Source organism: Struthio camelus, chromosome 9 (assembly GCF_040807025.1).
Source record: "Struthio camelus isolate bStrCam1 chromosome 9, bStrCam1.hap1, whole genome shotgun sequence".
Classification (NCBI taxonomy): domain Eukaryota; kingdom Metazoa; phylum Chordata; class Aves; order Struthioniformes; family Struthionidae; genus Struthio; species Struthio camelus.
In genome coordinates this window covers 13,170,976-13,197,156 of record NC_090950.1, presented here as the reverse complement: position 1 = coordinate 13,197,156, position 26,181 = coordinate 13,170,976, and the positions used below count along the sequence as shown (strand labels likewise).

General features: G+C 42.8%; 1 protein-coding gene across 12 annotated transcripts in view; it reads left to right on the top strand.

Annotated features, from left to right (window-relative positions):
- DOCK10 (dedicator of cytokinesis 10) overlaps positions 1-26,181 on the top strand; it is a 165,503-nt gene that overhangs the window by 28,286 nt on the left and 111,036 nt on the right. For 2 of the 12 annotated variants that reach the window (XM_068953725.1, XM_068953723.1), the window contains exon 1: positions 21,893-22,601. The exons of the other annotated variants lie outside the window; for them this stretch is intronic. In XM_068953725.1, the coding sequence (XP_068809826.1) occupies positions 22,497-22,601 (105 nt within the window). In that variant the 5' untranslated portion in view covers positions 21,893-22,496. Of the gene's footprint in view, positions 1-21,892; positions 22,602-26,181 lie in introns of those variants that run through there. 12 annotated transcript variants of the gene reach the window in all.

Genomic DNA, 26,181 nt, shown 5'->3' with positions numbered 1-26,181 from the left:
GAAGTGAGCGTTCTGTTGTTTTATTTGCTCATGAGTTTTGTTGCCATTTGTAAGATATGGAGCAAGCATTAGAGCCCATAATGCAGTTACGTTGTATTTCCGACTGGGAATTCGGAAGAGCAGACAGCTTAGAAATTGTTTACCAAGTCTGTTCATGGGGGCGGGGGGGGGGGGGGGGGAACAACCCCAAACAAATAAAAACCCAAAAGGCCTTTTGTTTCACCCAGGATGCAGTTGGAATTTGTATTGAGTTGCATGCAAACCACATTTCCATGTATCTTTGCAACAAACTGTTTGTAGCACTAAAGCATTTGCTGGGTCACCGCTTTCCAGCTCTGTGAGTTTCCTGCCGTCCTTAGTGAAGGGAGGCTCGAAAGAGTGTCATTGGCTTTCTGAATTCAACTGGTTTATTTTTGTCATTGGAATAAAACGAGAACTGTAGGGTTTTTAGGAGTGAGTAACAAGGTGGTTCAGAATGAAGAATATATTTACCATTTACTTGGCAAGGAAGAGCAGTAACTATATGTATAGCTAGCACTTCCAGAACCTTGAAGCGGTTCGGGTCCAAGATGTATTGGGACAACCTTTTTACTTGGTAGATGGCAATGATTTGGTACTGTGAGGCTCTTGATAAAATACTTTCCAGACACCGCAAACAGTAATTCTGCTGGTTTACATCAGAGTAATCATACATGTTATTTGAGTGGTAGAAAGGGCTTTTTCCATTAAAGTTAGGTTCTAGTTAAGTGCTAAATGCATCCCCTGACACCTCGCTGCATCACACAGCACAGTAACTTAGATATAAGCAGGAGCTGGTAACATTAGGCAGTTCAACAGCTGTCATGAGATCTGGCAGTGACTTGAATAGAGCGTTACTGCCTGTAGAGGTGTGTTGCAGTCATGGCAACTGTGGTAGCTAGGATCCTGTCCTAGCTGTGCTTTTCATGATCAGCCAAGGCTCTTCTCCAGCGCATGGGTCATGGCTACTGGTCACAGGGAGGAAGGGGATGGATAGCATCATTGTGAAGCTGATGATTACACCTTTTTTTCTTTTCATTCTACTATCTATAAAGCTAACTTTTTTTTTTTAATTTAATGGTTAAATAAACTACCTCAAAGGCATTCAACTAAATAATTGTCTTCCTGCTCCTGGTACTTTTCAGCGTAATGAGATGAGGAGGGTGTGAAAGAAATTGCAGCGTGTCAAAGTATCTGTGAAACTTGCTATGCTCCTTGGAAGAAAAGTACAGTCCTTGTAGGTCCGGAGGCATTTGTATATCATTTTACTAAATGTTACCAGCAGTCTTCTAAGGCAAAAATTAAAGCTGTGGTGTTTATCCTGTCAAAAGGCTGCGTCCTTCCAGGAGATCGTTGGGACCATCTTCTCCCCCCGTTTCCCTTGGAGAACAGGAGGATGAACAGTTCAGCCCATCACGAGGTTGCTCTAGGCACAGGCAGGCGCTTCAGAGGAATTAGCTAGGCAAGCTGCTGTGCTGTAGAAGACTCAGAAAAGCAAATTTTCCCTCATTTTTGTTTGTTTGCTCTTCTGGATGTGTGTTTTTACTGTACTTTTTCGTTTAGAAGGAGACTAGAAGTGATTAATTATGTAACTGTACCTAAAACAAATTGCTATCAAGCTTTGCAGTTAGGCTTAGTAATGATGCGGAGCAACGGCAAGTCCAAAAGAAAGCAACGCTTCAGAGCGCTTCAGTGGCCGAAATAGATGGTACTGTTTTCAGTAGACTTTCCTATTTTACTTGAAAGAGCAGCATGATAAAGAAGACAGGAGGCTGCTGAACCTTAATAAAACATGTGTTATGGTCCTAACACTTCCCCCCCCCCCCCACCTTGGTCTGTTGTAGATCATCACATTTATATCTGGATAATAAAGTGGAGACAGCTACATAGATGAGCAAAGCAATGTTTATTTCAAAAAGTCATTATTCGCGTTGTACAGCTCTCAAGAGTAAAACTGATCCCAACTAGACTTATCAAGTTTTTGTGCCTGATGGTAGTGGGTGATTGGGGTGCCCAAAAGCGAAGGGCGGAGAAGGTCCCGAAATGCAGTATTTGTGGAATGTACTGATGGCCCTGGGTCAGGTTCCCAAGGGCTGTGCTGCCATGTGGATTGCTGTCAGCTGGAGATCTGGCATCTTGTCTCTTGACGCTTTCAGGTGAGATGGCCCAGCTCGTGGGGCAGTGGGTATGTACTCCTGACTGAGAGTGTTAGTATTGGGTATCAACTACAGAACGTGGATTATACCTTCTTTCTAAACGGCTTTTATAAGTCCTCGGGCTGTGCTGTGTTGTCTCAAGTCTGCTTGCGCAATGACACAAAGCTAAAATCTCAACGTTGCCTTGATACGAAAGCAATCCTAGCCATAGGGAAGAGCAGCTCTCTGCAAAATGTTTCTGGTTAAGTATACAGCACTACTGTATAGGTGACAGCACTACTACTATAGGTGATTCTATAGTTCTAGCTTATATTTGCTTCCTTTTTTCCTTTAATCCTAGGAGAGGAACATCCTTGTAGTTCTTCCAGGAATTGCGCCTTCACCAGTCGTGTTGACTAATACCAGAAATTGAGAAAGGTGTTAGAAGAATTCGATTTGCTCTTCTAACATGAACAAATCTGTTTTGAAGGGAGGGGGGAGGGAGGAAGTCACATCCCTCTGTACAAGTTTTAGTTGCCTATCCCATGCCGTGTGAACCAAGGCTGTCTTTCCCTCTTGAGTGTGATGTGCTCATCTTCAGTCCAGCTAGCCATCTGTTGTTTTTGCCTGGCAGTGACGGCAAGAGCAGCAAGTGTTTCGCTGCAGTGGGCACGCAGCTGGCTGAGTGCCGCAGGCTCCTGGCTCCAGGCGGTCGCACTCCGAGCGGGAGTTGGTGCAGGAGCACCACGAGGAAATGCGGAGACAAAACCTGAGCGTAGAGTTTGCAGCTGTTGCCTGACAACCACCTAATAATCACCATGATGAAGCTTAACATTCTGCTTTTTATCCTTGGACAAGACAGACTGATGATCATTTTTCGATCCTGAGAGTTTCTATAGGGCAAGGGAGAGATGTTTTTAAAAAAAAAAAAAAAAAAAGACAGACAAGACTGGGAAATATTCATCAATAACTGCAGGTCATCTTTTCTTTAGGCTTGGACAGAATCCTGGGACTTCACGGGGATATGTAAAATGAGTATCCACATGTCTGCTAACTAAATGTACAAGTTGAATCAGTGTGTTCAATGGCTCTGCATTTACTAGACCATCTTAATCTTTCCTGTACCTGTAAGAGTATGTCTTTAAGAGCTAGTTCTCAAAATAAGTCTATGATGTGGGGAGGTCTGAGGTTTAAAAAACAATATAGAGTAAATGCAAATGACTGTAGTGCTTTTTCTGCAAGAAAAAGGAGATGATGATGTGTGAGGAAATAAAATTGGTACTTGGGGTTATGTACTCTAGTGTTTGGAGGGGGAGTGCTAACATTTAGGATGACACTTGCATTTGGAACATGTGACTTGACAAGAAGTTGAGCTTTATGTAGTAGGTCACTCTTTGTCTCTTCCTATGATTAATGATGACATTTAGCAGCTGAGATTTCTGTGGAAGATAAGAGCAAAGCATGATATTCGTTAAGGATATGATTCTTTTTATCCTTTGTATCCAGCCACACAACACATGGTAAAAATGTTTTAAATTTTGAACCAAGGGCCATAACTTGAACTGAAACGTTACTCTCCAGCTTGAAACCAGGAAGAGCCAGATGACAGTCCTACACTCAGTACTGCGTTTGTCATCTCTGAGAAGAGACAGTTTGAGATTTTTCTTTATTCTTTCCAGTTACAGAAGAAGTGGAGTAACCTCCCATGTTGCATGGATACAGGACAGAGTCTCTTCTCTGGTGTACAGGCAGAGCTGGCACACTATCAGAGCTTGTTTCTTGTGTCACTTTTCTTGCACCTGGAATTTTAGTCTTATAAAAGCAGTAGTAGTGATAAAAGCATGGCTTGAGACTCTTCCCTGGCAATTGTCTCATCTAATGCTGAAATTTGCATCTGGAATTGTGTCCCTTAAGTTTTGTTGCACAATGTTTATTAGTTTTGTTTCTATTAACTTTCAGTGCGCTCATTTCCTTGTGTGTATACAGCTACCTAATTAATTTGCACGATATGCATCCCAGGTATCATAATAGGTGGCAATTCTGAAAATCATTTCAAGATCTCCCACTCGTAACTTGTTAAAAAGAATATATATTATGTGGCCATTTAGAGAGGACTAGCGATGGCTTTTGAAGGTTAGTATTAGATTTAACTCTATGAAGAGAAAAGCCTTCCGTCAGTCAGATGTCTTGGAGGAGGAGAGCAGCATCTTTGGAAAGCCAAATTACCAAGGGCTGTAAAGATTAAAAGGACTCTTCAGAATATTCTTATCTCTTTGCTCAAGTCATAAGCTTGAGTCTCAAGTCTATTTGAAAGCAACAGTAAACATGTTTGACTTCATACTTCACACTTAGGACCTTAAATTAACTTCTACTTTAGCTCTTGACTTCAGTAGGAACAGAAATAGGCCTATATTTCAATAGGTGGGTAACAGTAGAGTGTGAAGAGACGAAAAGAAGTAAATGATGCACAAAATACCATTTTACTTCAAAAAGCCATTCTCGCAATGATTCTCCAGGGTTACTGTTGTCTTTGACTTCTTTCTTGAGCCTGAAGTTCAACAGGGCTGCTGATAGTTTCATAATCCTTGAGCACGTCCACCAAAGGGAGGAAGCTGACAACTGCAGGTCTCTGGATCTCAAAGCTTTAATCAGCACAATGGTATAGGAGTCCACCTCACCGCTTCAGAGCAGCGTTTGTTCTGCTATACTGAAAGATGTCTGCGTTTATTTTTAACCAGTTTTGGCAGCAGACATGGCTCTTAATATTGTTCGGTTAAAATATAAAGAATGAGTGCAAGATGGGGATCTGTTTTCATACTTAAGTGTTAAAATACAAGTATGGTCTAAAAAGAAATGGCATAAAACCGGCCTTTTTTTCCACTGAGCAAATCTTCTCCATGTGACCCTAGTACTGATCACATCTCTGATTTGAGCAACAACGTTGTATGTTGTTTTCTGCTCTTGTTACTGTTGCAGCAGCATTTATAGCATGACAGTGTGAAATGTGGAATGAAATAGTTATGAATCGGTCAACTGAATTCTTATGAAAGCTTATAGTGTGAACTCAAAACAGTAAAAGGGGATGAAAACATCCTCCTTTCCAAAAAGAGAATTCTTTTTGGAAAGAAGCAAGCTGTTTGTAAGCAATGCACACCTGGAAAAGTAGGGTGTAAATTAAAGGAATGGGGAAAAGTCTCTGGGAGTAGCAGCTGTTGGCAGCACTTCGTGAACGCTAATGTGGTTTTATGCATTTGATGATAATCATACCTAGGATGCATGTTCAAAGTGCTTCTCGCGGAGCAGAAAATGGACCTACAGAAAGCTAAAGTAACTTGATGAAGGCCAAGAGAGAAAAGAGAAATAAAGAAAACTTTCAGGATTTTCAGGTTTTGGACGATGCAGCCACACTGCTTTGCGTAACAAGCTCATTTATAAACAAATCTATGTACACACATGCTTGATCTGTTGCAGAATTGTCTGCAATGCCCCTTCAGCACTTCTGCCTGGCTCTAGTGTTGATGGGCTGCAGCAAATGCTGACTTTCCATGTTGTTCTTGATCATTTTGCTCTTTGCATCTTCCTCCAGGCTTTTTTTTTTTTTTTTTTTGGTCTAAGTATTGCCATCTTACAAAGGAAGGAGGAAGAGCTGAGAACAAAAACCCAATGAAATGTCTTGTCTGGGATTCTGGACTTGGGTGAGCTATGGTTGCAGGACCTTAATCTGTTTACATCATGTATTACCCTTGCACATCAAATTGAAAGTGAGCGCAAATCATGCGTATGTCTACTTGGGTAGACTTGTCAACTTTAAATACTTGAACGAATACTAAGGAAGAGATAAACTACAGGTGGCAGTAGTAAAGAGATGGAGGTAGATATAGTGGTGAAGCTAAGCGTGGGATGAACCATCAAAAATGATCACAAGAGTAACTTTAAATACAGGAGAGTCCACAAAATGCTTTGAAAAATATTCCATGTTCAGAAATACAGAATTCAGTGAAGGTATTCTGTTTCACACTTCAGCAGCTAGTGTGGTGTCGGGCAGAAATATAAAACTAAAACCCTAAAATAGATACTTATCTGATCATGATATTTCCGTAGCAGTACAAAGTAGCCCATGGTCTATGTACCTTGTAAGTGGGGAAAACTAGCTAAAGTTTTACTAGTAGAGTATCTCTGAATAAGTAAAAGTGAACTCCCTGAAACTCTAATCTTCTCTCATGTTTCACTTTTGTTTTTTAAAGAGTATTAAATTATTTCACTTCAACTTTCCTTTTAAAATGACTATGAATTTTAAATTATTAAAAAAAGAAAAGTTCAGAGATAGAAAGTAGGTTTTTGTTTGTTTTTTTTAACTGATGTCAGGCTTTGTATATGGGAAAGAAAGTATCCTCTGTGGTTTTGAAATTATGCATGAAATAAAACTAGGTAGCTTCACATTCTGATTTTTTTGTGTTTTGTGACTGATATCCCCAGGACTATTTTTGGAGAAGTCCTGTCTTTTATGTGCATCTTTGGCTGCCCAAGTGGTTTCAGCCTCCTGACTGGGGTAAATAGTTCAATGCCTCAGCTGCAGGATGAGGTCTCGGCATGCAAACGTCGCCTGCTGGTGCTGCACTGGCCAGGCTGCACAGGGAGCTCGCGTGGCTGCGTTAACTTGTGCCGACACGGGCTGGGAGCACTGGTGCAGCCGGACCTGGGCACAGGAGCATCTCATGTGCTGTCGAGGCTCTGCTGCAGAAGCATGACTTGGTTTAGCAGCAGCGCTGGCCGCAGTTCAGGGGAGCGCCGTAGGGATGCCTGGGCAGGAGGATGCTGAAGGTCCCCGGGCACTTGGGAACGGGGCCAGCGTGGGTCAGCTTCTCAGCTCTGTCTTTCCAAAGGAGTCGTAAAGTAAAGCCGCGCTTCAGAATCCTGAGTCCTTGCTCCTGCTGGCATTAACTCTCGGTTGGCTTTGGCACCCTGAGCCAGCTTCGGAGCTGGTTTGGCTCAGGTGTCCCTCCAGACTAGGGAGTAGAGCTGCTCAGGGTTTGGCATAGGTGGCTGCGTTCAGGACCCATCACCAGGCCTTTGACTGCGGGCATGGGGATATTGATTTGGCTTGGAAATGGCAGTGCCCCGTAGGAGGTAACAGGGTGACGAGGGGGAGCTGTAAAGGGAACTGGGCCCTCTGAGAAAGCCAGCCAGCCAGCCAAAAGTGCTGCCAAAATAAAAGCTGCTGGGGGAAGAGGGAGCCGTTGCAGCAAAGAAAGTGGGCGAGGAAGGAAGAGTTCAGCGATGAGAAAGAGAGAAGCCAAGTGGAAAATACTGTTTCTTCTCATCCCAAAAGGAATTGGCACGCTGCTGTTACACTTTTGTAGGATTTGCTTTCTAAGGGCTGGCCACCACTGCACTGTGCTGGCCCATGGAGATACGCTCTCATTGATACTGGTTTTCCCTCCTCGTTGCTCTTATCAAGAGTTTTGTTTCTGTTCTGTAGTGGCTAGTAGTCCTCCCTGCCTGTGTTACTGCCTCCTCCCCTGCTCCCTCACCTTCCCTTCAGGAGCAGGGAACTGTCCCGCTCTGGCGTCCGGCCGCCCAGCAGTCCTCTCCCTCGCCGACTGGAAATCTGAATGAAGCGCGACAGCGCTGGCCCTGATATTTCTGGCTTTCGTACAATTTCTCTGCTTGCAACCATAATCTAAACAGCCTTTACCTCCGCGTTTCATACACCACTCTGCTCCAGAATGATTTGATTTTAATGATGTAGAAACTTGTCGACACTCCGCAGCTTTGGCCAGCGTGGTGGGTGACGTGGCTCGGTGCCACGGGAGTCGTTTTGCCTCCCTGCCCTGATAACAGCTCCTGAGCCCTCCCACTTCCCCAAATGAGGAGCCCGCGTTGCTGCCAGTGGGCTCGGGGCCGGGGCCAAAAGAGGAACGGAGCAGCGGGTGCTGTGTGCACGTCCACGGTGCAAAACGAAGCATGGGTGCTGTAGGCACCGTAAAACGTGGTGCGGCTAGCGTTGGTGACCATATATTTTGCCTTGGATCCCAGGAGAGTTGCTACCTGATTTCTAAAAAAAACTCTTGAGAGAGCCTGATTTCTAGATTACGTTTCCTGTATCTCATAAACTCATGCTGAAAGACGTTATCGTTTTATGGCTGTTGATGACTGCAGTCAGCATGGGGGTGAAGAGAGGTTGGTTCCAGGCTGCGATACCTCCTGTAGCTGCAGAGTAACAGCACCAACATGGGTGAATGGTTCTGGTGAGAGGAAAAAAAAAAACAAAAACAAACAAAAACAAAAAAAGGCTAGTAAAGGCAGAACAAAAGATCTCATTTCTAAGGTTAAGCAGCTTGTTTGTGCCTGTCAGCTAGTAGTAACTGGCAGCTCCACTTTTGTGACTATGTGAAATGTAGAAACTGAGAAATGAACTCCACCAAAGTCCTCGGGTAACCGAACCCTTGTTGGTTGCGGTGGGGTTGTTCCGGGAGTGCAGGAACAGGCGCAGCATCGTCGCGGCGCGTGCCGCTAAGGAAGGCCGTGTCTGGGAGACGCCAGAGCTCCTTCCTGGTGTTTAGCTTTTGGAGCACTTCCTTGATTAATGAAGTCTTCTGGCCTCAAGTAGCGATTGGGGGGAGGAATACCACAGCGGAGAAAGGCTTATCGTTCAGCATCAAAAAGCGTGTCGCTGTTCGGTACCCTGGGGGATTTGGGGTGACAAGGATCTGCCATCATCTTGGGGCGCTTTTCCAAGTGCAGTCCTGCCTAAGGTAGCTTAGAGTGTGGACCGGTCTCGTATGCTGAGATGTGGTAATTGTGCGTATATGCACACATCTCCAAGCAGGGAGAAACTCGGCACACTGGTCCCCTCTCTGGCCTGGAGCGTCACTGACTGCAGCTCCACTGGGGCTCTTAGCTTAGACTCAGAGACCTACATAATTAAATTATAAATATAAGTGAACGTTTTGTACACAGGTACGAAAATATATATTATTTTAAAAACAAGCAGAAAAATGTTCCTTCCCTGTTAACTTATTGCCTCTTTAGGACAAAATGTGATGTTCTGTCTGAACAGAATTTGCGTGCAATATGTTACTCTTACAATTGCAGTCTGTTAATAATTGTTGCCAATTTGTGGTTTGCTTAAAGCATAATAGATTCTGCATGTATGGTTTTCAGTGGAAAAATAGCTATTGTAATGTTTTTGTCAGACTTTTTTGTGCCTCGGCTATCACTCTGAATACAGTGTATGGAACCAATTGAACCGAGCACTTGATGCCTTTAGTGTTTGTTTTATCTCGCTTCTCATCTGTCAACTGCTGTGCTCATTTTCTTTTCATTAGTATTGATACTTGCTTGAAGACGAGAGCCAGATTCAGTTCTCAGTTAATACACGTGTAAATCTAGCAGAGGAAATGCTTGACTCAATGCAGTAAAACAGATCAGAAGTGTAATTCTGTGCTGCTTGCATGATTCTCTCTTTTAAAAAAAAAAAAAAAAGAAAAGAAAAGAAAAAGAAAGAAAACAAAAAGAGAAATCCTAAAGTTAGGGAGAGTGGAAAAATGTGTGTGGCCTTGCTGGATCAGCCAGTGATTAGCTATGAAACTAATATGTTGGGAGTTAAACATCATGTCTTCCATCGCTCATAAATTTTCTTTGGCTTTTCAATAACAGTTTGGTGTCACCTTGATGTTATCAACAGGTTGTGACTTAAGTGCTAAAATTAGATCTTTCAGAGGATAAACGCAACAGTAAAGTGATTAATTACTGAAATGTAAATTCCTGGAACCAGATGTTCCGCTCTCCTTTTCAGATGTCTCTTCCATTAGTGAATTACGTGCAAGCATATGTTACAGCTTTCCCTATAGCATGTCTGATCTTAGTAGGGTTGCAGAGGAGGACGCTTTCTTGGGAGAAACTGCACCTGGAACTGGGCCTGGTTTTTCTCCCTGTTGGACACTTGAGGCTTGAGAGTAGAGAGTAAAACTGATGTTCACAGATCCGATCTTCATTTCTTTCCTTTTAGTGCCTTAGCTCTTTACCTGCCTTTACCCCAGTCCTGAACATGCTCAAGGAGCCTCTTCTTATCTCCCTCAAGCTCCTCAGAAAAAGCCGCCGGCTGAGAGCCCCTGCTGCTTGCTCAGTTCATCCAGCTGCTGGCGGGCGCTCAAGCCTGGGCTCTTGCTTTTGGGCTAGGACTGCATTTTGGCTCCTGCAGTGCTCTCGAGCACCCTTAGCTCTTTGGTTTTGGCAAGGGGGTAAGGCGTGGTCCGTTAGGAGGTGGAGTTATCTGAAAGATTGCATATGGCCAGGAACGTCCAGTTTCCTTAATCCCATGGCAGGACTGTAAGGCTTTCTTTTATCTGTTAACTGACCTGTAACAGAAGAGGTCAAGTCCGTCGTTGGTTGCCTCCGCTCGCGAGCGTTAGACATGCGCTTTGTAACGCGGCCTTTGAAGGAGCCTGAGCAGCAGACATGTGGCAAATATAGGGAGAACAATCCTCACCTTGAATCTGGTAAATGCAGTAGAAAAAGTTTCCTGATTGGGATTGTGTGCAGACTTTTCGTGCGTAGTTTTTCGAATATCAGTCACAGTTAAGTTAATTTTGCTGTTCATGCTGCGTCTGGTTCTTCTTGATCGTAATTAGCCCCTTCCGTTGTGTAGTTTTTTTCTGTTGACTGCGTACCAAAGGCGTTGGCTAGGGAAGGAGTTGACTGCAGTGTTTGTGTGTCTGTAACAGTGGGCAAACGTGCTTTTGTCCAGAAACCCCCCGCAAAGCGGCTTTGACAGGTAGCGTGCTCATTCCTCAAACGGTGGTGCAAGCGCAGAACAGTGCACTGGAACGTGTGGAAGCACAAAGAAGACTCACGAGCACAGTTTGAACTGAAGAACTCTGTGGAAATAGTAGAAACGCTTAATAGCTTTAATTCAAAATTACGTAAAAGATGAAGCAGATCCGATACGAGCTTGGTATTGTACCCATATGTTTTAGCCTTGCTTTTCTGAATCTGAATGAAACTGTTAATACTGTGTAATAAAATGTAATCCTGAAATATTTTCATTATATAAAAAAGACAGTTCTTGAAGAGTGCACCAAAAAGGACCTGTCCAGATGAAATGTTTGAGATGAGTTGATGTAAATTTGTACCACCTTACACAGAGGATTTTCTTTATACAATATTTTTAAGCTGCCAAAAGCTTTTGCATATACCAAACGCTTGCCAACTTTCCTTTTTAAAACAAAATCAAAGGTAACTTTGAGTTACGTGAGCCTGCAAAAAGCATCCAAAATTGGTGATTGAGCACTTCTTTTTGTAAAGTGCGTTCAAAAGGCAACTGGATTTCTTGGAAATATTTTCACAAAGGATTTGCTCCTAGAGTCAGACCGTGTCTGCAGTCTTTCAAGCAGAACAAGGAATTGAGTGGGGAAGAACTACAGCAAACTCTGCTTTACTTCCCGTCCACATCTTTTTCTGGCACTTGTTTATGCTTGGCTGTAGGGTGTGCTTGTAGAAAATCAGAAGTTAACCTCTTAGCTTCTGAACTTCTGAACGATTCTTTTGTATCCAGCTCAAGTGATGCTGGATAGCACTAAGGATCAGGATGTTCCAGCTATTTCTATAGTGAATATAGAGAAATAGAATTTCTCTGTATTTGATAGAATTGCTATAGAGAGAGTGAATTTCTTGGACTCTCCAAAATTTCCAAAATAAAATCTCGCTAACTTGGGGCAGGTTCAGGTTGTCAGTGACCAGTTCTGGTCCCTGGTAGTAAGGCTTGTAGCTGAATGTCCAAGGGCTTGTCTTTGCATGTTGCATACAAGGAGCAAGGGCTAGGAGCGGGGAGAGACATGGGTGAAGGGGCAGCAGATCACCTTCATCCTCTTAGAGAAAATTGACCTGAGAAAGTGAGGAAAAGGAACCGCTGATTCAGTGCCCTGGGGCCTGGGCGCGCAGGGCAGCTGTACCCTGTTAAGAATGGCACAGCTCTGCTCCTGTTTTTAGCTCTTTCAGAAGTCAGAAATAGATTTTGCTTTTTAATCTTTCCATGGGTAGCAGACTTCCACAGCAGCCTCCTGAGAGGGCTTTAATACCATGCACAAGTCAAAACAGACATACTGGAACTGGAAAAATTACAAAGGAGGGTGAGGAGGATCAGCAAAGTGTAAAAGTTGTTCTCTGAGGATGTAGACAAAGACTGGGCCTTTAGTCTGGAAAAACTTCTTGAAGTGGATATGATGGAAGTCAGAAAGATCAAGAGTGGCCACACACAACTTTGCTTGCATTCGCTTCCAACAAGAGAAGTAGGGGCTGTCAAAGCAAACTAGTGGATGGCAGAATGAATAGTTAAACTGTGGATTTTCTTGTCTTCTCCTTTCTGTTTGTTTGTTTATCTATGATGTCTTCATAGGTTTAAAGAATGACTGGAAGAATTCAGGAAGGAAAAGTCTTTGAGAGCTATTAAATGCAAAGATACCATCTCTGGCTGAGATCTTCTGTAAGTGTGATTGGGAGAGTATTCAGGAGAAATACCGTGCTTGCTGTGTTGTGTACTTTTCCTTGGGCACTTGCAGATTATCCCAGGTGCAGAAGTCTGGGTTAAATGAACTTGCATCTTACCCGGCATGACCGTTCCTGTATAAACTGGCATTTGGCCTGTGGTATCTTGGTGAATGTTCAGTACTGTGCTTGCTACAGAAATAGTAGTGTTGTACTCTGTATCCTCTTGCCTCTTACATATGCAAGTACGCGAAATTCATTGCCTCTGCTAAAATAATTTGTTTTGCGTTTGTTGCAGTGTACTGTCCCTGTGCACGGGTCTTAACATTGAGAGTCAGCTGATGCATCGTAGCTTGTTTGTGTAGGAGGACCCGCAGCAGTCCGTTGGATACTCCTTGCTGCGGGGCTGGGATAATTGGAGGAATGAGTGTAGAATTTGATGCATTATGCTAAATTTATTTTTGTCGAGATCGAGGGTATGTTTAGGTTTGTTGATTGCTTTACGCAGGCTCTTGCAAAATGTTGGACCTGTTCTGGGATCCTAACCACTGCCTGTTCTGTTTTTTCCCAAACTTTTATCTTCTTATTTTGGTAACACTGAAGATTGCAGAGTTGTTAGAAGTATCAATTAGGATTAGCAGTTTTTAGTTATCAACTTTGTTTCCCTAGACAAATCTTCCGTTCCCTAGCGAAATCTTAAGAGGCATTTGCTAATCTAGGTGTTTACTGGGAATAATGCAGTAATGAGGTGTTAGACTCTGGGTGTTTGGACTTTTAATCAACAGCAAGATGAGATGTTTTTCTCATCTTATTTTACGAGCAAAGGGAAATTAGAAACAGAGAGTGGAAAGGTGAAACAACTCTTTTGATGTACAGGAAGCTATGTCAGCGTGAGAAATACCATATCAGGTCTTGGCACTATCCATTGAACTGTACTGTTTTTCTTTCTAGACCCCAAGAGATCAGGAAAGAGAAAAGGAAGGTCAAAAGGATGCAAGTCATCTTTTTCTCTTTTCCACATGCCAAACTAGACTAATGTTAGCAGGATTTTATGTTTCATTCCTCCTTTGATAAACTAAGAAGGTACTCTTTCCCATCTGTTTTTGAAATTCCTAGGCTTTTTCTGTCATCCAGAATCCGATTATTTAGCTTTCCGTTATAGTATCCAAATGATGAATTACTGTATGCAGTCACTTTCTTAATTGCTTAAGACATTCATGGGTACCAGAAGAGAGTTTAAAGGAATTTGTAACACTGACAATCTATGCTACAAGTATGCGACATCGAACACAAGAGTGGTCATACAGTCAGCTTGCATGCATACAGAGGGAGTGTGTTTTAGTAGTTAGCAGAAGCAATGAAGAGGTTCCCAGGGTCTTAGATCTCTCAGTGTTATGGCATTACAGATATTCTTTTTGGCACTGAGTGCGTGAGTCACCTGACCTCCTTTTGCTTCAGTCATTCCAGCTGGAAAATTAAAGAAAAATGTGGGTTCTCTTTGTAAACCACATGTTGTGTCTAAGCTGAGCTTTTCTTAGTAATAAATGAAAAAGAAAAATCCTTTCTGCAACTTAGACTAGACATCAATAGCACATATAGAGTTACAGTCAGAAAAGCATGTAGTGGAAGCCAAAAACCCAGCAGCGGCAGCATGGCTCAAGATAGTAAATTTAGATGATTGAATTATTTAATGGCCTTTATGGCCCTTCATCACTGTATATGTTTTGTTATCAAGGGCTGACTCCAGTCCAAGTAGATGAAAACAAAAGGGTAATATTTGTTTGAAATTTCCCAGTGGATCAAACTGAAGAGGAAATTAAAGCAATTGCATATTTTGCTTTTGTACGCATCAGCAGGACTACATTGCAAATGGAAAGTTTAGTCTTCCAACTTTATTCCTCATGTAAGAAGGAGCATTTTGTTTGCTAAAGAGAGGACATGTAGCCCAATTTCTGTCCAACCTGTGCAAAAATATGAAAGCCCACGATTGCTGTACTTGGTTGGGCTGTATGCGAGCCCGCAGCCTCACAGTGCAGGAGGGCTGTCGCGCTTGCAGACCAGCCCAACTGGCAGTGCCGTGGCACGGTCCCTTCTCTCTCCTTGCATCCCTGCGTGGCTGCTATCTGGAGAGGGCTGAACGACTGGGCAAGGAACGGCAGGAGGCACAAGATCCACAGCACTGGTTTTGTGTTGATGATACTGTGCGGGCTTAGCTGGAGGCCTCTGGGATTTGCATCAACGTGTTCTCCCAGGCCATCCTCCTTCTGGTGGCAAGGGAAAGTGTTATATTCTTGCTGAGTGCAGGTGAGTTTCCAAATGGGAAAGCAGCTGAAATGCTGCAGTAATTGAATGTTTTCTTGTGGGGTTAGATGGTGCAAATGTGCCTGAGCTAAGGAGGAAGTGGAAACGTGTGCCCGTTTAGCAGCGTTCCCACGTTTTTGGAGAGGTACGGACTGCCGCTTTTTCAGTTGAGGCCCCTTCCCAATTGGGAGCATAAGAAGACATTTTTCATTAGTTGTAAAAACAGCAAAGGGGTAGCAGGTGGCTTTTGAAGCGTAGACATCAGCAAGCTATTGTGAGTGCTTATAAGGCTGTTGTGAGGTGGTGAAATATATGTGCTGTAAGAGCCCTCGAGCACTCTATGTGAGATCGGACTCGAACTGCCAAAATGCCCTCCCCAAAGGCTTTCTCCTGCAAGCCCCTCCAGGGGCACTTTCAACCACAAATGAATCCTATTGACTCTGGCAACGCACAAAGGCCCTGGCAAGTGCGACCCACTGAAAAGTTGTGACACCACCAGTTCAACGAAAGGGTGTGCTTTACCCTTTCACACCCAGCAAGGAAGCACAGAAACTTCTGATAAATTTGTTCTGCATGAGAGGCACTAATATCTGGGGCTTGACGTGAAGGTAAAGGCACGGAGGAGAGAACAGCTGAGATCAGTGCACCGTCAGCCCTCCGGTGAAAGAAAAGAAATGGATTGACATAGCTGGAGCCACTGACACCAGGCTGTTGTTGGAAAGGTCGGTCAGCAGAGCTCTGGCAAATCCGAGAGACTTCTTTTCATGGGTATTTATGCAGGGACGTTGTCACCCTGCCTTGGAGAGCTCACCTTGTGTGCTGATGTCATTTGTTACTGTGATGAATTCGTGGCCCTTTGTCAGGTCAGGGCTAGTTTTATGGTTTGTAGACAGAATGCAAGTATCAGCTACTTTATGACTTCACAGAGTCTGTTTATATACTGGAGACGATGTTTCAGCTTAAGTTGTTAGGCCAGAAGTGGAGTCGTATTTCTCAAAAAACAGTGCCATTCACTTCCAGCTGATTTAATACTAGACTGACTTTGAAAAAGGTTGCTTTGTACGTATTTTTTCCTAACAAAATTGTTGTACTTCTATTGTTGAATTGTTTTGTTTTTATATTTTCCCCTTAGAAAGGGACGCTTTCAAAGCATGGGCCAATATCAAACATTTCATTCCAAAAGATGATCTCTTCTTGAATTTTTGAATCATTGATGATGAAGGGCTTGAGGTGAGATAACTAGAGCTTTCTACGTTCTCTGGTAGGTGCTAGCAAAAATCTTGGCTGCTTCTGGTCCCACTGTAGTAATCTGTTTTACCTGTCCAACGTGAAACTGCTAACAAGTGCAATTTTCACGTGTGTTCACAAACCACTAAAGAGAAAATACTGATTTTGGCTTTTGGGAGATGCAGGTAAGATATAAGAGACTGTGGTGTACAATCGGTGACACCTCCGTTTTGGTCTCTCAGTCCTGTTGGTAGGTGTTTGGCATTGACATCCGCTAACATGCAGAGTGTGTTCCACTGGTTACTATCAGTTTCCTGGCGAGCGCTCTGACAAACCACTGAAGGGATGACAAATTATATCTGATATGGCTCGCTTTGTCCAGCTGCATAACCTACTTTTAGCAGTGTTGCCCTGCATCGTGCGGCATGATAAACAGCGACAGTGTGCTTACTAGGGAATCGAATATGAAGCCTGGGTGATGGATTTGAAAAGCAGCATCAGTACGTATATTAATATAACTTACCTGCTGGCCCTGCTCACATGTTGCGGGGTATAACCATGTTAATCTCCTCGTTACCGTCCTCTGTAGCTGCAGTACAGCAGTTAGGCCTCCAGGTTTTGTGGCTCTGGCACCCCGTGTTCACGTGGGATAGAGAAGCTGGAAGGCAACGTGGAGCAAGTAGGAAAGGGTAGGATAGGGAGCCCTTTGTGACCCCTTCCAGGGGACCGTATTTTTCCATTTCTTCTCACTGGTACCCGAACTGACAGTCGCCTGCTGGACCTGCGCTAACATCAGGGTCAGCGAGCACAGAGTTGTTTCCGTTTCCACTCCAGGGGGTTGGATGTTTGGCATGACTGTCACCCTCTGATTTTTCTTTTAACAACTTTTTGATGCTGTGTTTCTGCCAGGAGCTCTGACATATTGGACATGCTACAGGCTGTGCAGAAGAGGTAGGCAGGAATCTCATGCATGCTTTGATCAAGGATGAAGTAGTAAGTTGTCAGCCAGATTTCTTGGTAGTGGTCTACACTGCAGAGGCTGCTTGCATGACAGTGTCACTGCAAGTTTTGTTATGAGAAGTGTATTTTTTGCTAATTATAATAATCTTCTCCGTGGTGCCCAGCAACAGGACAAGAGGCAATGGGCAGAAACTGAACCACAGGAAGTTCCACCTGAACCTGAGGAAAAACTTCTTCACTGTGAGGGTGACAGAGCATTGGAACAGGTTGCCCAGAGAGATGGTGGAGTCTCCTTCCCTGGAGAGATTCAAAAGCCGCCTGGATGTGATCCTGGGCAATATGCTCTAGGTGACCCTGCTTGAGCAGGGAGGTTGGACTAGATGATCTCCAGAGGTCCCATCCAACCTAAACGATTCTGTGATTCTGTGTAATTAGCTTAACTTGATACGTTTGCGGGGGGCAAGCTTTTAGATGCACAAAATCCTTCCTCGTATTTTCAAGATCGTAAAGTTTTGTATATCCAAAAAATAGGTATGTCTCCCACCTTTGGCAGGATAGGCGTAATACGCAGCACAGCTGAAATCTTTCACGCAGCTTGTTCCAGCAAAAGGAGTTCTTTTATTTGTTAATTAAACTACCTTTTTCAAATCTGTTAAACAAAAAGCCTTTGGATCTGCCACTTTAGAAATATTAGCCTTTGGGAAAATAACGTTTGGGAAGATGGATGACTTGTTTTTAACAGAGTAAAAGAATAGAAAATGAGCAAGACAGTCCTTTAGCTTGTCGTAGCAGATTTAAGAGCTGATGTGTGGTTGATTGTTTGCAGTAATTATTGCTAACATTTCAATAGACTGGTTTTTATATATTCCAGTGTTAAGGCTGGCACAGATACTTCTCTCTCATTTTGAAACTGATAGATACCAAAGTGCTTGTAGTCCTTAGCCATGGAAGTGGCTATGGATAGCTGCTATGGTGGTAGTGAAGTCTTTTCCCTTCAGCGAAGAGCCTCAGTCTCGACACATGCTTGTGAAAGCCTGAGCGTGCTCCGGCATGACTTCTTTGTTGATTAGTACCTGCTCTTCCAGTATTTTCCTTTCTTTCTGATTCAGAGCTCCCCTATTCTTTCTTTTAGGTTGTTCTCTCTCATTTGATTGTCAGTTCTTATTTTAGAGATGTAATTGTAATAGTGACAAAACTGAGTCAGGAATTTGTGGTTAAGGGCCGTGGATGGGCACTTGTCTATATGCATAGACATAAATCAAGACTATGTTTTTTGACTTGCGCTGCGTTTGTACATGTCATCGTTTTTCCTGGACAATAGTACCGAGCTGAAGAGGAGCGTTCGTTTTCCTGTAACTTGCTATTAGTTTGACTTTGCCTGTGATTTTTCTGCTATAAACTTGAAAAAAATGCCAGTGTAGCTAACTCAAGGTTCATTTTGATCCTTCTGAGTAGGGCAAGGTAGAGTTTATGATTTTTTAGGAGGACAGTATGGTTAATTCAGTATTTGTTATGCAGCAATTCAAGTATTTAGACTGTTTTGAAGTGTCCTTTACATTAGCTGGAGATTGAGTTTTTGTGTTTTTATAAGGCTGCTAGAAAAACACTAGTGAAATTCATTTTCTATTGATTGAAAAACATACAGTAGTTGTGGACTAGTTTTGTCCAGCAGTACATTTGTACATGTCACTGTATGTCATAAATTCAAGCTAAAGTCAATGAAACATGTCACAGTGCGTAGATTTGAGAGAGAAACAAAATAAGTTGGACAGAAGCTCTAGAAGAAACTGGAGAAAGAGAAGAAAAGAATTATTAAAGAATTCATGACCTCTACAGAAGAGTCAATGCTAGTGGCTATGAGACAAAGGGAATATATAGCTACTTCTGGGGAAGAAAGCAGAGATACAAAATATTTCTGCTTTTTCTATCTAGTCATTAATAAATTTCTTCAAAATTCTGTGAAAAGAAGAAAATGTTCACCAAAGACAACAGAGCAAAGAGTAATTAAACACAGAATTGACCACCTTAGGTATTTTGTTTTAACTGTTTCAACATCCTTATTTTCACCATGTGAGCCGGATGCAGCAGTTCACAGCCAGCCAGGGCTGGTGGGTTTCCTGTAGCTGAATACCTCTTCCCCATTGCAAGTGTAGAGGAGGTGCATTCAAAACAGATGGAAGAAAGTGGAATCTTTATTTGCAGGTGCTTAGTATTGGTTCTCTTTATGTCTGTGTTAATGCTACAGCTTATTTGTTATTTTGTTGCTTCAACCTTACAATGCCTTAGCGTTCAAAAAATACAATACCCAGTGCCTTTAGCACTGAATCGGTGAGAAACAGGCTGTCAGAGATATGAATACATGAGGTTTAATAATAGAAATGAAAATCCTTCGGAAAAAGATCTCAGTGGAGTAAATTGGACAAGGACCAACTGGAAACTTGAACCTAAGTTCATCTCTTGTATTATTTGGAAGTTCACAAAAGTTCATCTACGTTGCAGGAAATAGTGGTGGCCCTCCTCTCCATGGCCAGGGTGCCCTGGAAGGACTCCTCAGCGATGCTGGGAGCAGGGAGCATAGGAGAGAGCCTTCCTGTGGAAGAGCTGTGGAGGCTGAGGTTGCTGGTGGAGCTGAAATGTGCATTTGGGCTTTTAAATTATTGCCAAAAGTCAAACTGAGGAGTAGTTTTTGCAGGTCCTGTATAGGCTGGAGGAGTCGAGCGTGCAAGAAACCCATGCCTTACAAATCATATTCCCTTGGGGGAATTGTGGCCTTATGCTGCTTGCCTTTTTTTTTTTTTTTTTGGGGGGGGGGGGGTTGGTGTCGGGTGTCTAAGGAACAACCTTTTCCAGGTTCGCTCACTGAAGTGGTGCCTGTTGTCCAGCGCTCAGGCAATATTGCATGAGGGTGAGAAAAGCTGAGGATTGCTCTGTGCGATAGAGTTACAGGAGGGAGCCAATACTCTTTGGAGCCTCTTGGAATTCATATCTGCTGAAAGTTAAGTCAGCAGGACTGATGGATCCAGCATTAAATTTAACTTCTGGCAAGGGCCTTTTGTCTTGGCAGCCGCGTTCACTATGTTATGCGAACGGCACTTGGGACTCGGCAAAGATAGCGTGGTGGTTTGAGAGAAACCAAGGATGATTCCAACTTGGTTAATGTTGCGGTTCTATATTGGTAGCCACTTGAAATGTCTGCATATCTTGGCAAAAGGTTTCTGTTGTCTTTTCTGTCTTTTAGTGCCAGACACAGAGCCTTTTCGCTGCTAAGTAGGAGTACAGTGAAAACCGTCTCAAGCAATCACACAGCAGGCCTGGTAAAATTCAGTTTAACAGGAGTGATCTTCTCCAAGACAAAGCTAAATTAGGAAGATACCAATGAGATGTGTTTTTTCTAATTCATGAAGTTGACAACTAAATACTGTTTGCTGTTCAGTTTTGTTCTATCGTATTTTAACTATGGAAGACGAAAGCAAGCTGACCAGACTGATACGTTATTTTGTAGTTCATATACACTGTGCTCTCTGTGGCTGGTTTCCTGGCATGGAAATCCTGCATATGGAACAATCATGTGGAAATTCTGCAGAGGGGGGAGCATTCAGTTAAGTTGCAGATTTCGTACAAAAACTTAACTGGAGCAAGTTATGACAACGATGCTTATGTTTCAGTTTGCAAAAACTTGAGAATCAAAAAAATCAATTGTCTTGGTCATGCACACTGATTTTTTTTTTTTTTTTTTTAAAAAAAGGAACTAAGGCATGCTGCATAAAGACCCTCTGCACAGGGAAACGCAGCTCTGCTGCTGCAGCAAGACGAACGAACCCTCTGTGGTAACAAAGGCGAATAAAAGGGGCTGTGTGTGGGCAGGCTCCTGTGTGGGCACTGAGGGGTTTTGTTCGGCTTTGAAAGACCTTTGTGCCCTGTCAGTCTTTAGACAGCTATAGAGTGGAGGAGTTTCCTACCTTAATTTAAAACAGTTTTAAAACTATTCCTGTTGCCGTTGTGGCTTTAGCACAGTCGCGTGGAAAGAGGAAGCGCGTGAGGGCTCCTGTGCTGGCCGAGGGGCCGCAGCGCTGGCCCCCGGGCTGGTGCTTGCCCCCGCGCCCCCAAAGGATCCCCTCGGCTGCTCTGGTTATTTTGCAGCTGACGGCGGAGGCTGCCAGCCTCCGTTAAGATGAAATTTGGGGAACTTACTGTGCAAACTAGCTGGGGAGCTTTATTCCAACTTGAAGATAGCAGAGTTGAAAACTGATTTTTCTAAGTTGGCAGGTCACAGGTGCTTTCTGACTGATGTTATTTATGGAGGCCAACAGCACGCACAATAGAAAATAATCCCTTAGCTTTTTTTGTTTGTGACGCTAGATTTGAGAAAACGGCTCAAATTGTGCTCAGCTGCAATTCTGACACTATGGAGGAAGTCAAAGTCCTCCAAGTTCTTTTGAACGTAATGAAGTTGCTCTGGAGTTACGCTAATACAAAATAGGGGGGACAGCCGAATATCCCAAAGCTCAAATGGAGGCTCTAGACGTTGCTATGAGAAGCGTAGTGGAAGAGGGAAGATGACAATTACTTCCGGAGTTCATTGCTCTTCTTTTAAGTTTATTTGTATGTACTAAAGTTGTCTGATACAGAGTCTTATGGAAAGAATATTTATTATATCAGCAGGAAGCACGAAATCAGAGGACGTTTCTAATACAGTTTTGACCTATAAAAACCTAGTATTTTGAACAGCAGCCTGTACATTTCTTTCCTTTTTGTGGCTGTCTGCAGATTCAGAAATTTCCAGGGTGCTTCCTCTTGCTAATCGTCTCATGCCCTTCGAAAGGGGAACTGCCACCTGGGTATGAGAGCAGAGCAATTGTGAGCCTCAGCAGCCTGAGGCTCCTGTTGCAGGGTCTGCCGGTAAACTCTGCTTTACCTAGGTGCACAGTAGTTTTGTGGACACCTTTCTTTAGCTTGCAGACACATGTGCCCGTGAAATAAGGATACAGCCATTTTGGCTTTCAAATCAAAAAGGCTGCTGAGAAGAAAGGACACCATGATTTTGAGACAGAGAGATATGTTCATTTGAAGGCTTTTTTTTTTCCTGCAACTTCCTATTTCGTTTTTGCATTAGAGATAAGGGGGCTGAGTGTATTTGTGATTTAATGAGACACTGTCGCCTTAATAGCAAAATATTATTCACAGGCAGAAATGAGTTATTGCTACTTTTCCTTTCTGTTCAGTTACTGTGGCTACAGCATGCAAGGTTTAGTCCTACTTTCCCCCTGAAGAGTAGCTTTCACTCGTTTTGCTGAAGCTGCTGAAGCAAAGAGGTTACAGGAGCAGTGTTTTTAAAGTGATTTGTTTGCTGCTTGAATTCCTACTGATACGATGAGCTTTCGAGGGAAAGTTTTCAAAAGGGAGCCCAGTGAGCTGCGGAGGAAGAGAAGGACCGTTAGGCGAGTGAATCGAGGAGAAATTCACAGATTGAGCTGCGTGAGTATGCTCCCCCCCTTCTTCTATCTCTTCAACAAAATTGTTAAGAAAGTACAGGCCAGATACTCTTCAGGCTACGTATATGATAGAGCAGGATTTATTCCTTCGTGTGTGTGTATGAATGACTGAAAATTATGAAGCTGTATGATGAGTTATTGCACATCAGGAATGATGAAAAGCAAACTTAAGGCTAAAGCACGGAGAGTTCAGGAGCTTGCAGAAGTCTAGCGTCTTGGGGAAACCGTTCTGCCGCGTTGCACTGTAGATAGGCAAGGACCAAGAACTGCATTATGTGATAGTTGTTGTCGTGCCCAGTAACCCATGCAGACTTGCTCCACGGGAGTCAGTAATGCTGCTTCTGGAGTAGAAAGTTTTTCCTGCGTGAATTCAGCTCTCTCAATTTGCTGAACGCAGTTTGTGCCTTTGGAGGTCAGGAGAAGGAGAAAACCACTCTTCTGCAGTGTGATAACCAAGTGGAGAAAGCTCAGAGCCTTTGGTGGAAAACGGGGAGTGAAATACTCCTCCATTGCTGTAAATGGCAGCTTGTCCATTGATGGCAACAGGACAGGATTGTACCTCTTGAAATTGGGTTGTGTGACACCAGGCAGTTCACATAACTACTTTGTGCCTAAGCCTTTGTGACTCTAAAATCGAAACTGTAGAAAACTTCTTAGGTAAAGCACTTGGAGCTTTCTGTTGAGAAGACCTAAGCAAGTACTGATTTTTTCCCCCCCCCCCCAGTATGTTCTCTTGAGTGACATTACTTTAGATATCAAACACTTAATGGCTTCCTTGAGAATGACTTTGGGATGACGGATCTTTTGCTTCATGAAAGGAGGTGTTCAGCTTTCTTCTGTACTTTTTTTCTTTTTGAGGCTGCTGTTCTGTGCTAATATAACAAAGAATCAGTGGTAATACAGTGAATAACTTTATTCTCATTAGCCTCTGTAATTAAGAAGGGAACATCTTTGCAGTTTTAACATTTGGTCACAGATTCATTAAGATGGTTCATGGTTCCTCTAGTGAAGTATTATGGTTGTCTATTTTATACGGAAATGAATTTTTTTTTCACGACTACTCTACAGTGTCGTTCTTGTTGTTCTGAGCGATTGTCAGACAACTGAAGATGCCATGGGCTAGAGTGATTTTGAAGTTAACTCGGAGGCATTGCTAGATTTTCAAAAGTTCAGCTTTCAGCGAGTCCCTGAATAACTGGCAGGATTTTCCAAAAAGCTCAGCATTTCAGGATGCTGATCTGAAAGCATTGCACATACAGCTAGTGAGTACCGCTGAGAATTTATGTAGCGTTAGCTGCCTTAGAATTTGAAGATAGCCTGCTTTTGTTTAATTGGAGCTGTTTCCAAAAGTCAGTAGGATCAGAGCTACATGCCTGAAAAACATGACAAATTCAGGTGAGTTTCAAAAAAGATAATACCATCTTGGTGTACATTGAAGAAACCTGAACTTTAGTGAAGTTCCATGACTAAGCAATTAAGAAACCGTTGTACCAGTTAACCTTTAATTATTTCATTTCATCCTGACAGCTTGAGGTAAGTCATTAGCTTGGTAGCTCATCTTAGCCTTTTACAGTTTAACTGACTTTCTAATATATTAAGCTTTATAGTTTTGAGTCCCAAGAACGAATGCTGTTGGCACTGTGGAAAGCACCCGACCTTGGCCGTTCATGAGAGTGTGTTAGGAGGAAGACACTACTGCCTGACTTCTCCTCTTTAGTCCTAGCTAAGAAGGATTTGGTCATAGTTGTACGAATCCATACTATATGAGAGTAGTGCTCATTAGAGCTGACTTGTGCCTTTTAGGAAAGTATGATGAGGAATAAAAGAAAGGCTGAGTAATAACAATAAATGACTAGGCTGCCTGTAAAGGAAAAGTGTATGTTCGTTCCTCTTTGTATCGGCAGATAGCACCGACTGATGTGTTGAATTTAATGGTGACAAAGAATCTGAAGTTTAAATTGTTGTGGACTCTAAGAGGCATTAAAGTTTATCACATTCTGACATAAAACGGAGCACTTAACGCTGTATGCCTATCTTCTTTATCGGTAATGTGCCTTTTGATCTGACACTAGTGGCTCATACTGCGCTTCCTGTGAAGTGACTGGCTATTATAACGTGTGGGACATGTGCTGAGTTTCCAGGGAAATCTGTTCATTCCGGTTTTCTGTTCTTTTCAACGGTGGGATAGACTAAGATGGGATCACTGTGTCGTGTTATTCTGTGAGTGCATTTCTCAACAGTTTGTTCAGCCCCCAGGGAACATGGGCACGCTTCACTTTTGTGGCTTGTATCTTGTGTCTTTCTGCCTAGTATTTTGTAATTGGAGCGTGTTAAATTTTTGACCTAAGGGTACTTTTTGCTGTCAATCAGAAGCTGGGGGTCTCCTTCACGTCTCAGTTTTTTGTACCTTCGATCTTTCAGGTTTCAAAATGGTTTTAGTTTCCACAGAAAGAAATGGGCTGTAAAGGTCTTTGAAGATGGGGATCTTATTCAAAGAGCATTTCTTAATATGCAGTGTCTAGACTTATATTTTCTGTAGAGGGACTTGTATTATTTGCTGGAAACCTTTTTTATAAAATTATCTGATTAATTTTAATGGAGCTCAATCAACAATTGACAATCAATGTAGTTGACCAGATTTTGCTCTTACTTACGTCGTGTGTGTGTGTGTGTGTAGGTGTCTGAAACTTAGATGACTGGGGCGTACTTGGGGCATAATTGATGTCAAGGAAACTATTAAATTTCATATCACTCTGAGAGCCAGGCCTATGCTGAACTTGCATGGCTGATGCTTGTTTTTACAGATAAATCCTTGGTGAAAATACTTACAGGCACGCAATTATTTACTTAATACATAGCATGAAAAGTATCTGTAACTAATGAAGAGGCAACTAACCATAGCGTAGGTAGAAAAGAGGAGGTATTCAGTGAGTAAAATGAAGCAGAACAGCATATGTGAGGTCTGCCCTGTGGGACAACGACTTATTACTATAAGTGCTCTCTAGAAATCAGGTGGTGTTTGTGAAAAGTTTCTTTAGAACTAATGCAGACATGTTTTTAGTTGGGTTTTATCCAGGGAGTTGTAAAATGGTGGAGCCCTCTTCCAAAAACTGCTAGCTGAATCTACAGGTCTAGGACTTAATACCTAAATTTTAGCATTTAGGTGAAAATGGGCAAGGTAGTTTTTCTGCTTGTGCACTGTGTTGCAGTTTCATCATGAGTTTTATGACAGTGATCAAAGCCCTTGGTGTCAGGGCACGATCTGATGAACAGAAACTTTAGTTTTCACTTCCGTCCTCCCGTTCACTGCAAAAAATGCAAGGGGGAAAAAAAAATCCCATCTGAGGTACTCTAAAGTTTCAAAAAAAAAAAAAAAAAAAAAAGGGGGGGGGGCACGTAAAAAGCGCCCTTTGTTTTAAATGCAAATTGCAGATAGTATATTTTTTGATGTGGTTCTGTGCTTTGGCCTGTGTTCTGTAAAGTATGCTCCTCTTTTAGCTGAAGGGCTGTGCTAGGTCAGACTGGCAGAGGAGCGGGTGGACTGGGATCCCCTTGTAGCATCA